At 45.6% G+C, this 13,959-nt stretch overlaps 4 protein-coding genes across 8 annotated transcripts; 2 read left to right on the top strand and 2 right to left on the bottom strand.

The window, feature by feature from the left end:
* Window positions 1–3,630: 3,630 nt before the first annotated feature.
* LOC9659550 (7-deoxyloganetin glucosyltransferase) lies at window positions 3,631–5,455 on the bottom strand. Of its 2 annotated transcripts, XM_024683955.1 has the most exons (4): window positions 5,303–5,346; window positions 4,783–5,236; window positions 4,257–4,729; window positions 3,631–4,194 (listed from the first exon to the last, which is right to left on the bottom strand). In XM_024683955.1, the coding sequence occupies exons 1-4, from the start codon at window positions 5,303–5,305 to the stop codon at window positions 3,700–3,702; spliced, it is 1,425 nt and encodes a 474-aa protein (XP_024539723.1). In that variant the 5' UTR covers window positions 5,306–5,346; the 3' UTR covers window positions 3,631–3,699. The 2 variants fall into 2 exon arrangements, with proteins under 2 accessions (XP_024539723.1, XP_024539722.1); XM_024683954.1 differs by having other exon boundaries at window positions 4,783–5,455.
* Window positions 5,414–6,686, bottom strand: LOC9659825 (two-on-two hemoglobin-3). 3 transcript variants are annotated; one of them, XM_002978879.2, is made up of 6 exons: window positions 6,628–6,686; window positions 6,400–6,572; window positions 5,970–6,100; window positions 5,640–5,784; window positions 5,515–5,579; window positions 5,414–5,455 (listed from the first exon to the last, which is right to left on the bottom strand). In XM_002978879.2, exons 2-5 carry the CDS (start codon window positions 6,534–6,536, stop codon window positions 5,522–5,524), a joined length of 471 nt encoding a protein of 156 aa, XP_002978925.1. In that variant the 5' UTR covers window positions 6,537–6,572; window positions 6,628–6,686; the 3' UTR covers window positions 5,414–5,455; window positions 5,515–5,521. The 3 variants fall into 3 exon arrangements, with proteins under 3 accessions (XP_002978925.1, XP_024539726.1, XP_024539725.1); XM_024683958.1 differs by having other exon boundaries at window positions 5,414–5,452; XM_024683957.1 differs by having other exon boundaries at window positions 5,414–5,579.
* Window positions 6,687–6,721: 35 nt separating this feature from the next.
* On the top strand, window positions 6,722–7,988 carry LOC9659824 (protein RETICULATA-RELATED 2, chloroplastic). Its single transcript, XM_002979005.2, has one exon. The coding sequence runs from the start codon at window positions 6,723–6,725 to the stop codon at window positions 7,920–7,922; it is 1,200 nt and encodes a 399-aa protein (XP_002979051.2). The 5' UTR covers window position 6,722; the 3' UTR covers window positions 7,923–7,988.
* A 139-nt stretch (window positions 7,989–8,127) lies between these two features.
* Window positions 8,128–11,869, top strand: LOC9659549 (putative pentatricopeptide repeat-containing protein At3g13770, mitochondrial). 2 transcript variants are annotated; one of them, XR_002993390.1, is made up of 4 exons: window positions 8,128–9,532; window positions 9,624–9,766; window positions 9,829–10,093; window positions 10,147–10,231. XR_002993390.1 is itself a non-coding variant. In XM_024683956.1 (3 exons), the coding sequence occupies exon 3, from the start codon at window positions 10,228–10,230 to the stop codon at window positions 11,698–11,700; it is 1,473 nt and encodes a 490-aa protein (XP_024539724.1). In that variant the 5' UTR covers window positions 9,539–9,766; window positions 9,829–10,093; window positions 10,147–10,227; the 3' UTR covers window positions 11,701–11,869. The 2 variants fall into 2 exon arrangements, 1 of the variants encoding a protein (XP_024539724.1); XM_024683956.1 differs by lacking the exon at window positions 8,128–9,532 and having other exon boundaries at window positions 9,539–9,766; window positions 10,147–11,869.
* Window positions 11,870–13,959: the final 2,090 nt, after the last annotated feature.

The following is a 13,959-nucleotide window of genomic DNA, read 5'->3' as shown; positions in this document are numbered from 1 at the left end:
AGTCAATTACAATTTCCCGTCCATTTAAGTTGGTGGCGTTTGATCTTATGGGACCTTTTCCACAGTCAACTACTGGCAATGAGTATGTTATTATTGCTTCTGACTACTTAACTCGTTGGGTGGAAGTTGGTGCTCTTGCTAGCACCTCTGCAATTGCTGTTGGATACTTCCTCCTCAATTGAGTGGTGCTCCAGCATTCTTGTCCAGAGCGGATTCTTTCAGATAATGGTCTTGCATTTATGGCTGAGGTATTTCATGTTCTGACGTCTCGGTTGGGGATACGTCACACTTTTATGAGTGCTTATCATCCACAATCAGACGGTCTAGTGGAACAGCTTGTTCAGACATTCAAAGGGATGATTGTGAAGTATATGAACTTTCAGCATTCGAATTAGGATGGTTATTTGCCGTCTCTTCGGTATGCTTATGTCACAGGGGTGTAGAGTTCTGTTGGTGCTTCACCATGTAAACTTTTATATGGTCATGATCCAATATTACCAACGAAGCTGGGTTTACCTTCGCGATTGCCATGAGCTCCTGATACTAGGTCATGGGATCAATATTTGACGAACATTCTTCCACTTGTCCGAGCAGAGTCTACTGAACACTTAGACCACGTACAAGTGGGACAACAACGGCGCTACAACTCCCATCATCGTCCATCTACAAAGTACAAAATGGATGATTTGGTGTTAGTCCATTTTCCCCATCTTACGGTACGTGGTTTATCTAAGGGGCTCCTTGCGCAGTGGAAAGGACCGTATCGAGTGTTGCAGCAAGTTGGACCGCAAGTTTATAAGGTTCGGCATGACGTCCAGCAGGCCGATCCTCCAGAGATTGTGCATGTGCAGCGGTCGAAACACTTCATACAAAGGGATCAGGAGTAGTTAATACCATCTATAGATCCGCCAATGCCTCCTCCTGACGTTCCTCCAGATCCTGGCCTATCTACAAGAGAACCCTGATGGCCTTCCATTATTCCGAGAGGAGGGGATGATGTGAGGGCCAAGTGTACAACTATGATGCCATATACAAATATTAGCGTAGTGGGATTTTAATAGCCGTCGGATTGGTTTCAATCCGAACCACTCACTCCTGTATATAAGCTAGGGTTTTTGGGCTAATTGATATGCACATTTCTGTATTCCCTTTCCATATTCCATACACTCATAAGAGTAAATTTTCTTATCATTACTATTTTTAAAGACTAAACTAATAGTGTATGTAATATATTCATTGACAACCTCAAGATCATTACTAACATACTGTAATAATAATTTTTTTTTACTGTTCCACTATAGTAATAAACTGCATGCTCAGGAAAAACAAGGCAAAGATCATCATAATAAGATTGGGTTTTTCTTTAAATAAAAAAGTTATTAAAACTTGAATTTCATTATATGTATATTCAAGTGACTTTTCAGCATACAATTTAGCACAAGGATTCTCTTACTGATAGAAGCTTCCAATATAAAAGATTGATACAATATAAAACTTCATTCTATAATATACCATATAGAAAACTGGGTAGCTACGATTTTATTCATGTTCATTCTTTGGATTTTTACTTGCCGATAAACCAAATGTACAGTAAATGTGGCTACTATGCAAAATGATGTTCTTTATATATAGCATATGCAAATACAATATATAAAGATAGTTTTATTTTATCATATTATTATAAATACCAAAAAAGAATAGCTTGAGAGTAGTTTTCAAAGGTATAATGCACCTTCTTTCCAATCAATTAAAGGTTTTGAGATAATAAAAGTTAAATGTTTTTTAATTTAAATAGTATTAGGATAGATAACCATGTTTTGAGGAAGACATTTTTTTTGGAGGAGTTCAATCTATTGTAGATAATAATAATTCAATTTAGATGATACAACATTTAAGATCTTTAATGATTATTGCCCCAATTGCATGTATGACCAGTTCCATAAGCATGATGTAGTTGATAAAGGGAGAGGTCATTTTTTTATTGGTGAGGATTGCATGTGCAAATATATTTATTAGTCATCTTGCATTTTTCATTTCTTATAGCTTAACTAGTCTCGTGTACACATCATCTCCACATTCAAGCATGCCCATTGTCACAATGGAAGTTAGTGAATACTAAGTTGAGCTAAATATAATATATAAAGATATTTAAAGTTGAGCTACATTAGCTCCATACACTAAGGTCTTCAACACTATTATTAGCTTCTATTCTACCATGACTACAATAGTAGAAATAAATTTGAAAATGAATATAAATAAATTTGTGTAATGGTTAACTTTAGGTCATCTTTGGATATGATCCCAGATTAGATAATTTACTCTTAGGTTTAACTATACATTTAAACCCTTTTAAATTAAGGTGAAAGTTTTCAAACTTTATAATTGTAAACCCTAGTGATATAATTTCTGTAGTTGCACTTGTGGTTATATAGTTTTGATCCTGCAAATTTAGATTTGCAAATCCTTTACTAATAGTTTTAGATTTGTGAATGAACTATATCTACAGAATGTACAGATTTTTTTGAATATGATAGTGTTATTTTTGCATCTAGTTTTGCAATTTAGCATTATACCATGCTAGCTAGTGGAGTACTTATATAATCACATTAGACCATTAATATGTTGAAATAACATTAAACTCCATTTGGCTTTATTTTGTATGTTGATATTGGTGTTGGGATGTTAAATATTCTATGACTATTTTAATGTCTCTTTGTGCTCCCACTTTTTTACTCTAGATTTGTATATTTGAAAGTTTTTCCATGCTCCAATTCCTTCATTCTTTAGCTTTATACTTGGAAATTTAGTTTTATCCCTTTGTTCAGTGGTTTAAGGCTTTAAAATTTGGGTTTTATTCCATTACTCTTAGCTCATGTGTCAAAGGGTTAAGGTTGCACTCTGTGGTTATCTTATGGTAAAACATCATAGGGTAAAGGGTGAAAACTATTTTTTATTAAAGTTTTATTAAATTTATTAAATATATATGACATTTAAATTTTATCTCAAACTACACTAAATATGCTATGAGAAAGTAGAAATAATTGAATACATATAATTATATACAGTTATATATAATTATATACAATACAATTATATACAATATATACAATACACATATAACAATAATTTTACTTCTCCATAATATAGTGTTAATAATACTAAATACTAAACATGTAATATTTCTCCTAGAAGTTGTTAAATATTACACTTCATATTTTAGCTTCAATGTTAACCTTTTTACACAATAAACATTTAGACTAAAAAAATATGTTCTCATAAATAGATAATTAGCTTCAAAGTTATAAAAAATAAAAAAGTTCAAAGGCTTTTGGAAAAAGACAATTAAAGAAGGTTAAAACCTTTTTTTATATATATTTAAATCACTTAGTAATGCACATCAAAATTTTCTGTTTAACAACCATTTCCAATACACTATTTAACTACTAGTCTTTAAATCCTAATTCAACCATAAAAGGTATTATTTTAATTTTTTAATAAAAGCTAATTAAATATATTAAATTTTATAACATAGACTAGTTTTTTAAAGCCAAGAGGCATGTGAATGATAGATGTTTTATCTTGGGGACAGTTGGCATCTTGGAACAATATGCTTATAAATTGCATTTCAAATGCTAAATAAATATAATCCAAGTTTTATTTACTTAGTTGTTAGAAAAATATTATCAATGTAGAAAGACATTACGAAAGAGACTCTCCGTACAGGTATCTCACGAAGCCTTCCACATGTGTCGTAGTAGAACCGCTTTGGTTTTTCACGGCTCTCCTGGCAGAATCTCGAAGCTCCCCTGCTCTTTTCCTCAGTCCTTCATCACCAAGAACTCTCGAGACCTTGGAAGCAATCACGTCGCTCGTTGGACAAGCCTGATAGCGGCCACTCTGGTTTGCTTCCACTAGCCTCAACCCGATTCCCATCCCCACGAAGAGCTCGCAGTTTATGTTTTGTTCGGCTTGTCTTGGCCATCCCAGCATTGGAACGCCTCCGCAAATCCCCTCCAAGACTGAGTTCCATCCACAGTGCGTCAAGAATCCACCTGTGGATTCGTGCGACAAAACTTCCACTTGAGGAGCCCAGCTTATGACCAGTCCGGTCGAGCTCGTTCTCTCCTTGAACGATTCCAATTCCTCGATCTCGAGTCCTTCCACACATCCTGGACGAAAAGCCCATAGAAAAGCCTGCACAAAATCGATGCAAAATTGCGTTTTTTCTGGACAAAATGGAGATTTGACAGGAGTACCTGCTTGGACGATTCCAGGCCTCTAGAGAGTTCCTCAAACTCTGGAAGTGTGAGCTTGATGACACTTCCAAACGAGATGTACAGTACCGAGTTTGGAGCTTTCCCAGCGAGCCACTTAAGGCAAGTGGTGTCTTGTTTCCAGAAACTTGCGACACCTGGAGCCACCACCTTGCGATGCTCGTCATAATCTCCTCTTTCGCCGAAGAACCCGTCGGGGAGCAATGGCCCCACGCCGATGCACCGCTGGTTCATGGCCTTCCGGAGTGCCTGGAATCCTGCCGGCTCGAGTTCCTCGAAAGAATTTGCTATGATCCAAGCATCGTCTCTCAAGATCACGCACCTTGCGATCTTCCGCTTGTATCCAGGATCCGTGGTGGTCATGATATTCCCTTCGTGGTACATGATCGGAAGTGACCAAGCCGGAAGAGGAGCCAGTCCCGGGACATAAGTTATGATCTTCTCCCAGTTCTCTCCTGGAAGAAGACGAAGCTAGGAGATTGTCGAGCAAGTCCACTAATGTTCTTACCAGTGACTGGAATATCACCATTCTCCAGGAGAAGTGGAACATGATAATCGACCGTGAGAGAAGCCAGCGAAGTCGTCCAAAATCCAGCTCTCGGAATGCCGAGTTTTTTGGCGACTACCTGAGTGAACACGAGCATACAGTCGGAAACGATACAACTTACCTTTGGTATCTCTTCTCGAGAGTGGAGCTTTGACAGCAGCTCCTCGAAAGGGCCTCCGAGCTCTTCGATCATCGCGAAGATCTTAGCAAATCCACCCGGGGACATCACACCCTCTTTCGGGAGCTCCAGCTCGAGGCGCTCGAAGTTAAAGTTGTTCTTCCAGTGCTCTGGGACCTCTGGATCTTTCCTTTGCCCCACTCCCAGAAACCCGTCGACGTGGATCGTCACGAACGTTACCAGGATCCCGTGGTGAGCGAGCTTGAGGCAGAAGTGAATGAGAGGATTAATGTGACCCTGCGAGAGGTAAGCCACCGCTACAATATGAGGCCTCCTGCAAGAAACTTTGAGCTCGTCGATCACCATGCTGGTTGAACGATCGCGAAAACACTGTCGCTGCGAGCCCCTCTTTCTCTGTCCTCAATGCAAGTTCCTCTGAAGTTGAATCCGCGAGTGGCACGACCTTCCCTGTCGTTTGTCGAGTAAATAACTACTTCATTGATTCCCGGTGTTCTACTGTAGAGAAGACCAGGTGTGAAACAATGGCTCGTTAGTCCAGAGTTTATAAAAAAAACCTGTTCTTTATCCTCGGCGATTAGCCATCATCTCTTTGCCAGCCACGAGAAAAAATGCGGTGTGCCTGGAAGAAAAAAAAACACAAGGATCACATACTTTGGTCTACCTACGAAGATTGTTTTACCGGAAAAACTTGAGCATTCGTTTCTTTGAATCCGCATCGATTTCTTCCACGCTGTCGAGAGCTGCGACCATATGCTCGATCCATCTTTCCGCTGCTCGCTCGGTCACTGGATACGGTCCATGGCGTCCGATCAAAGCAGGATGTCCTGTAAGTTTGGTCGTGAGAAAATTTTAAAAACTCAAATGAGAAATGCTAAAACAAAATGAGAACGATGGAAAAGTCAAGGAAGACGAAAGAAAGAGAGGAAGCGGAGAAGGAAAGAACAAGAGAACGACTCAGGAGAAGAAGAAATAAACGAGAAAAAAGGAGGAAAAAGAACGCATTGCATACCTTTGCGACGAGAATATAATGGAGGGCCTCCCATTCTCTGGATGAAAAACTCGTACTGGTTCTGGATGGCGGCGTCCTTGGAGGAATTCGCAAAGATCGAGCGGAACCACTCTTCGTCATCGGCGTAGACCCTGTGGATCCACCACCAAAATTGTCAAAGAGGAACTTCCTCTTGTCATCAATCATATCTAAGAGCTCTTAGCTAAGAACTTGGTGTGCTCTAAATGCTCTATAACTATGACTTTTCGCTAGGACTCCCCAAGAACATTGTGTGTCCAAAGTAAAACTCTTTAATCCACTAGCAGGAACTTTCCATCCTAAAAGCAATTGATCTCACGACAAGAAAACTAGTCGTGAGCTCATCGCACACTATCACTCTATCTCTCGTCTTGAAAGAACTAAACCTCTAGGAAGATTTTAGGACACTCACCTGTTGTAAAAATTCGTGGAGAGCTTGACGAAGGTCTCGTGTCCCAGCTTCTTGTAGAGATTGATCTCATCAATCTCGAATGCATCGTCTTGACTCACTCCACTCAACTCCGACGCTCGGTCTTGGAGCGACTGCATTGTGTGTGGATCTTGGAATAAAAAAATCTCACGAATCTACGATCAAAGAACACAAGCTTGACCCAAACGAAAGAATCGTGCTAGAACAAACCTTGGCCAAGAACTCCAAATCCTCCTCGTCTTCCTTCTTCTATTAAAGCTTTGCGTGAGGAATAGTAGTGTTGAAGAGATAGCGACAAGGAGCAAATGGATGCCCCACTACCAAAATGCTATACTCTTAAAGCCCTAAAAGGGAGAGAAGGGTCTCTATTGGAGGTAGCGCGATTAGATCATCGCAGGGATTTCTCTCTTCTTTGTCTCACATTTCTTAGCGAAGATCCAATCCAAATGGCGGCTGCTGCCACTGCCGCCGTCGCCGCCGCTGCCACTGGCCGCGAGAATCGCCGCGACCCGCATTTCGGATGCGGCCCAAGATCCCCCGCTTTGATCCAGCGCCAGCGCTACATCCACTGCCGATCGACGAGCGACGCGGGATCCAACTCCTCCTCCAGCGATGGCGCGCGATCAGGCTCGCGATTCCGGGGCCCCGTGTCTCTCTTCACGTTCCGGGAGGAGCCCTACGTGGAGAGCGGAGGAGGCGGCGGCGCCGGCCAGAATGGGCGGCGAGGTGGCGGCGGCGGCGGCGGCGGTGGCGGACCATCGCCGCCGGGGCGCCGCCGCGGTGGAATATTCGGCGCGTTCTTGCAGGGGTGGGAGGATCGCGTGACGGCCGATCCTCAGTTCCCGTTCAAGGTGGCGATGGAGGAGATCGTCGGCGTGGGCGCGAATGTGCTCGGGGACATGGCTTCCAGGCCGAATTTCGGGCTCAACGAGCTGGATTTCGTGTTCTCGACCATGGTGGTGGGATCGCTGCTGAATTTCACGCTCATGTATCTCCTCGCGCCGACTGGATCGAGCAGCGGCGGCGGCGCTCTGCCAGGGATCTTCTCCTCGTGCCCTCCCGGGCATATGTTCGAGTCGGGCAATTTCTCGCTCGCCGCCAGGGCTGGGACGTTCCTCTACAAAGGCGCGGTGTTTGCCGCGGTGGGATTCGCGGCGGGGCTGGTTGGAACCGCGCTGTCGTCGCTGCTGCTCGCCGCGAGGAAGAGGATGGATCCGAGCTTCCAGCCCCAGAACAAGGCGCCGCCGACGGTGCTCAACGCCGCGACGTGGGCGGCACACATGGGATTGAGCAGCAATCTCAGGTACCAGGCCGTGAATGGATTGGAATTCGGCCTCGCGGGGATGCTACCCCCGGTGCTGTTCAAGGCATCGGTGCTCGCGACCAGGACTGTGAATAATCTCCTCGGGGGATACACGTTTGTGGCGCTCGCGCGGCTCACTGGATCGCAGAAATCCGGCGCTCCCGCCGACCAGATGGAGGAGATCAAGAGCCACGAGCAGTGAGAGCGCGAGATCGTGGAGTGGAGCTGTGTAGATAGATGATAGATCAATGCCAGTTTTTGTTTGATCTATCTTGCGCAGAGCCGTGAAAAGAACTAGAACAAGAACAGTGTGTTTAGGGTTTTGGGGATTTGGCGCCTTGCCTCCGCGGCGCATGGCGGCCTTGGCGCTACGATATTTCGCAAGGATTTCCTGCCGGCAAGGTATGGAATCAGAGATTTTCTAGAAACCGGTGCCGTTCTGGCTGGAATCGAGGCGCCGATGAGAAATGCTGGCGGTATCGGATGCCAAGAACATCAATCCTTGGCCGGATGGAGGGAAATCTCTAGAGGCGGTGTCTTTCGACTACTCTCGCCTGCTCCGGCGATGCGGCAGCGACAGGGCTCTGGTGGAAGGCAGGAAAATCCATGCTCTTATAGCGCACAGCAGTGTGGATTCTCGGCGGCTCAGGCGTGACATCGTCGAGATGTATCTCAAGTGTGGGAGCTTGATCGAAGCACGGTCGGCTTTCCAAGAGCTTTGTTCTTCCAGCGACGACGTTGCTCTATGGACGGCGATGGTGGCGGCATTCTCTCATCACGGCCAGTTTGACGAATCCTTCCGGACTTTCCAATCCATGCTCCAGTCGGGGGTTTCGATCGACAAGATCACGCTTCTCACGGTCTTCAACGCTTGCACCAAGGGCGGGGCTTTGGAAGAAGGTAAAAGAGTTCGTGGTTACAGTGACGAGTGTGGCCTTTCAGCTGACACCGCCGTGGCAACCGCCATCGTCAACTTCTATGGGAAATGCCGGGAGCTTGACAACGCCATCGCGGTTTTCGACGAGATCGAGGCGGCGAGAAACGTGGTGACTTGGACAGTCATGGTGGCGGCTTATGTCCAAGCGGGGCATCACAAGGAAGCGTTTGGTTGCCTTCGGAGAATGCAGCTGGAAGGCATTTCGCCGAACGAGTTTACGTTCGTGAATGCTCTCGGGTCTTGCGGCTGCGGTGACGATCTAGCTCGAGGAAGAACTCTTCATGGTTGGATCAGTGAGGGAGGTATGGATTTGGATTCCAATTCGGTGCTGGCAAATGCTCTCGTGAGTATGTACAGCAGGTGTGGTGGTGTCGAAGAAGCTGCCAAGGTTTTCGAAGCCGTGGGAAGTGGGACTCGGGACGTGATCATGTGGACGTCAATGGTTGCTGCTTACGCTCAGTGTGGATTCTCCGATACGGCCTTTCGGCTGTTCCAGAAGATGCTGCTGGAAGGAATTCGGCCTGACAAGATCAGTTTCATCACCATTCTGGGCTCGCTGATGCGTGATCGAGCTAAACTGGTTCACGACTTGGTATGCGAGTGTTGCTTTGACACCGACGTGGCAGTAGGGACAGCTCTGGTTGAGATGTTTTCCAGAGCTGGAAAATTGTCGTCCGCCTGGGATGCCTTCGACAGTATATCTCACCCGGTGGTTGCATCTTGGAGTGCTCTGATTTCAGCTATGGTGGAACATGGTTACTACTCAGTGGCATTCGTTGTCTTCCAAGGGATGCTGCTGGAAGGCGTAACAGCGGATAAGATAGCGCTGATCACGATTCTCGGTGCATGCAAGAGCTCGAGTTTTCTTCCAGCCGGTAAGCTCGTTCATAACTTTATTTCTTCGTCTGGTTTTGAACTTGATCTCGTAGTCCGAAATGCACTAATTGATATGTATGGGAGCTGCAGGGACTTGAAAACTGCTCGTGATATATTTGGTCAGCTTGTACCATATGAAGACGCTGTTTCGTGGAACTCAATGATAGCAGCCTGTGCTGAATCCGGACAGCATAACGAGGCCATACTACTCTTCTACCAAATGCAACTCCAGGGTATGGCTCCAGACAGGGTTACGTTCATTTCGGTCCTAAACAGCTTTTCTTTTTCGAAGCAGGGAAAAGGACTTCCGCATCTCAACAACATTCATGAACTCGTGCAAGCCGTTGGGCTTCATGTGAATCCGGAAGTAGAAGGCTGCTTGTTTCGGATGTTCGCGAGCTGCGGATTTCTGGACGACGCTGCCAAAAGCTGTCCGAATATTTCCCAGCGGGATGTTTCTAGTTGGAACACGTTGCTGGGAGCGCTTATAGAGCGCGGACAAGTTGGAGTAGCCATCCAGAGATTTCAAGAGATGCAGCTCAACGGTGGCAAACCAAACAGTATGACTTTAGTTTTAATTTTGAATCTATGCGCTAAAGGTGGCTTGCTACAGCTTGGACGCGCTATCCACTGCTGGATTTGCGACTGCTGTGGACACTTGGAGGATGAGCTTGTTCGTGCTTCAATCATCCGGATGTACGGGAAATGTGGAGCTGTCGAAGATGCTCAAGCAGTTTTTCGGGCCGGAGAGGAAACATTCGTGTCGTGGAACGCACTTGTTGCAGCGTTCGCAGACAGTGGGATGGCTGAGAAGTCATTGCGTTCTCTTCACTCGACGCAGCTGGAGGGGTTTCAGGCGGATGAAATAACACTTGCGAGCATCCTTAACGCCTGCGAGAGTCCGCAGGATCTAAAGTTCGGGAGGAAGGTTCACAAACAGGTGGTTGGAAGTGGCTGGGAATCAGGCACAGTGCTGGGTACTGCAGTGATCAGCATGTATGGAAGGTGTGGAAGTGTAGAAGACGCTTTTCGGGCTTTCAACACGGTGGCCGAGAAGGACCTCGTGGCAATGAACGCGATTATCACCGCGTGTATCCAGCACAACGAGTTTGGAGAAGCTCTCAACTTGTTCCGGATGATGCAGCTAGAAGGGATGAAGCCGAGCAAGGCCACGTTCGTTTCGGTGCTCAACGCCTGCTCTTCGCCGAGGGATGCAAACCTTGTTCTAAGTTGCATCCTGGAGACAACGTCACTGGGATCACACGAGTCAGAAGCAGATCTTCTTCTCGGAAATGCTGTCATCACAATGCACGGGAGGTGTGGAGACTTCGTGGCTGCTCAACAGGCTTTCAACTCAATGGCCGTGAGGGACGTGATCTCCTGGAACGCTCTCATGGTGGCAGCCGAGAAAGGTGACGAGGTGCTCGAGATCTTCCACCGGATGCAGCTGGAAGGCTTTCGTCCCAACAAGATTAGCTTCGTCAGCTTCCTCACTGCTGCATCTTCGAACTCCTCCGGCTCGATTATCTCCAGTGCTCAGAGCTGCAAGGCGATCCAAGCACTGGCAGTCCAGGCGCAGGTTTTCCGAGACGACGTTATCAAGCACGGCTTCATCAACCTCTACGCGAAGGTCGGCAACCTCAACCAGGCCGACCAAGTGTTCCAGGACATCTCACGCCGGGACGTGGTATCCTGGAACTCGATCATCGCAGCGTACGCTCGCAACGCCACCGCTGGGCAGGCGCTGGAGCTGTTCCTCGAGATGCAGCTGCAAGGGATCGCTCCGGACGGGATAACTTTCGTGAGCATCCTCTCGGCGTGCAGCCACTCGGGCCAGGCGGCGAGCGCTGTCTTTTACTTCTCGTCCATGGCGATCGACTATGGAGTTCCAGCGGGACCGGAGCACCAGGGGTGCTTGGTTGATCTCTTTAGTCGCTCGGGGCGATTGAGCATCGCGGAGGAGCTCTCGGAGAGTAGTAGCGGCGGTGGTGGCGGTGGTGGCGGTGGTGGCTTCCAGTGGATGATGGTGCTGGGAGGATGCCAGGTCCAGAACGATGCTCGGCGGGGCGTGGCGGTGGCGGAGCGTGTCATGGAGATAGAGCGGAGCTGCGGTGCTGGTCATGTGGTTCTATCGAATCTCTTACGTGCGCCAACTTGTTTAAATTAAAAGACAGGTCAGGCGTTTACTGACATGGTTGGGCCACGTCAACTATAAGCAGCCACGTCATTATTCCACCATATTTAAAACTACTTCCAACCCCTTGCTGGTCTAAACTAGCGAGAATTTTTGGAGACCTGCTCTACAAATCTTAAAACAAAGAAGCAATGTCTGTTAACTTTGTTCTTCACAGGAACTTTGTCCCAACAAAAACAAAACAATGCTGATAAGACAACTAAGATTCCAAGTCTAAGAGCACACAGCTAGAATCAGCAGCAAAATCCAGGAGAGGAAGGCATATATAAGTCCATGTATAACAAGTGTTCAAGGAATAGAATTTTCCTGTTCATTCTTCCATCAAGAATTTTACCACAAGTTGGATAGAGAGGAACCATGTACGGATCTTCACCAATTTAGTTGGGGATCTTGATGATCATAGGTCAACAACCATGTATATAATTAAATTTTTTAATGCCGTTATATCATGGTGTAACTAGAAATAATGAATGGGCAAATATCAATTTGTGAAGTTATGTGATCATGGAATGAAATTTATATAATCATAAATCCTTAGAACATTAAGGGATAAATAGGGATAAAATAACTTTTATGTATACATATAAAAATATTAAATATACCCTCTAATAAGTAGTAATGCCTTACAAAACATTCCTCTCGGTTTTGGATTGAAAGTGAACAAAAGAGAAAGCTTTGACCGGCAAAATTTTTTACTTTGATAAAATAAAGAAGTAGTCTAACTTGGCACAGTTCTTTGACCCTCTTATATCTATGGATGGTCACATCCGCATGATAATGGATCAGCAGCAGCAGCAACACCATGATCATGACAAAATGGAGATACTGGCCACCAAGGCACTGATCACGGTCTTCACATTCATGGTCAGGTGGGGATTTCACTCATCAAGCGGGAGAGAGGGCAGCGCTTCCGGCCCAGCACATTCTGTTCAGCTTTTGTCTTTGTCAATCGCAAGTCCCGCAAGCTTCTGGAGATCATAAATGGCCTCCGATACATACTCTACATGTAAAAAAGAGAAAAGCTCGACAACCTTCTATGTCGATGATTATTTTCTTCAAGATAATCTGACCATTGATAGAGCGCAAGGCTCTTAACCTTGTGGTCGCGGGACGACTTCGAGGGGATCGTCTGTGGAGCACTACTGCGCGATCCTGCTGACGAGCCGATTGGAGCTGGCGACGCTGAGGATCTAGCGGCAGGCCTGGAAGCTCCTCCTCGATTGGGCAGGATAGCAAAGCGAGTGGGGCAGCTAACCAAGCTAGATCCGAGCGATTATGCCACTTTTCTTTTGACTAGGTTTTTGACTGAAAGATATGAATGAGAGCACGGGTCTATTGGTAATCATCAATGGCCTAGGTTCGGCCTTCCCATTGCACTCCCTAGCATCTTCCCAAAGTGGAGTGGACGTTGTAATTTGTGGAAGTTGAGGGCTCACGTACGCGCAGCCATCTCCAAATTCTAAGCTCTAAGTTGGATAAATTTTTAGGAGTCTTACTCGAATGAAATGGTTTCTATTCTTCGGGAGAAAGATCACGGAATCTCTAGTCTATATCTCGAATCCTCTGAGAGTGCCTAGCGAATTTGTTTCGGTGAGGTAAGATTTGTTTCTCGCCTTACTTGAACCTCTGGGACCACAGCGAGTTTTGCTTTTTTTACTTTTGTTCAAAGCGTTTAGGAAATATCTGGCAAGAGCGTTGGAGATATGATGGAATCCCTCTGGGAACAAGAAAATTACCTGGATCTATTCTTGAGACTCTTTCGACACCATTGTTAGCTTCAGTTCTGCCATGATAAATGAATCAAGGACTACAATAAAATAGATCTGTATGGAAACGAACATGAATGAATTAGCGGGCAGGTGATGGGCCGAGAGAATATTCTCCTCCATGCTGGAGAGAAATACAGTTTAGCTAAGCCAAACGAATATTCTACTCTTGCAATGAAATTAGTCTTTGCCTGAGCGATGGGAATCTTGTCGTCCAAAACGCTCTATTCACGGCAAGAACCAGCACTTCAGCTGTGCAAAAGATAATAACACACATTCAATGGACGATCTCACGCCAAGCTCGCCACCATGATGTGAAAACCAACAGGGAAAATTCTTCAGTATCATGCTCACACCGCATAAGCTATTCACGAACCTGCTACACTTCAAGCAGCATTGATGGGACCCAAGAGATGTGCAATAAGAGCAGAGAGTACACTGCTCAACTAGAGAACAACTCATGAAT

The sequence above is a fragment of the Selaginella moellendorffii genome, unplaced genomic scaffold, assembly GCF_000143415.4.
Source record: "Selaginella moellendorffii unplaced genomic scaffold, v1.0 SELMOscaffold_39, whole genome shotgun sequence".
NCBI lineage: Eukaryota > Viridiplantae > Streptophyta > Lycopodiopsida > Selaginellales > Selaginellaceae > Selaginella > Selaginella moellendorffii.
This window is presented reverse-complemented; position numbering and strand designations above follow the sequence as displayed.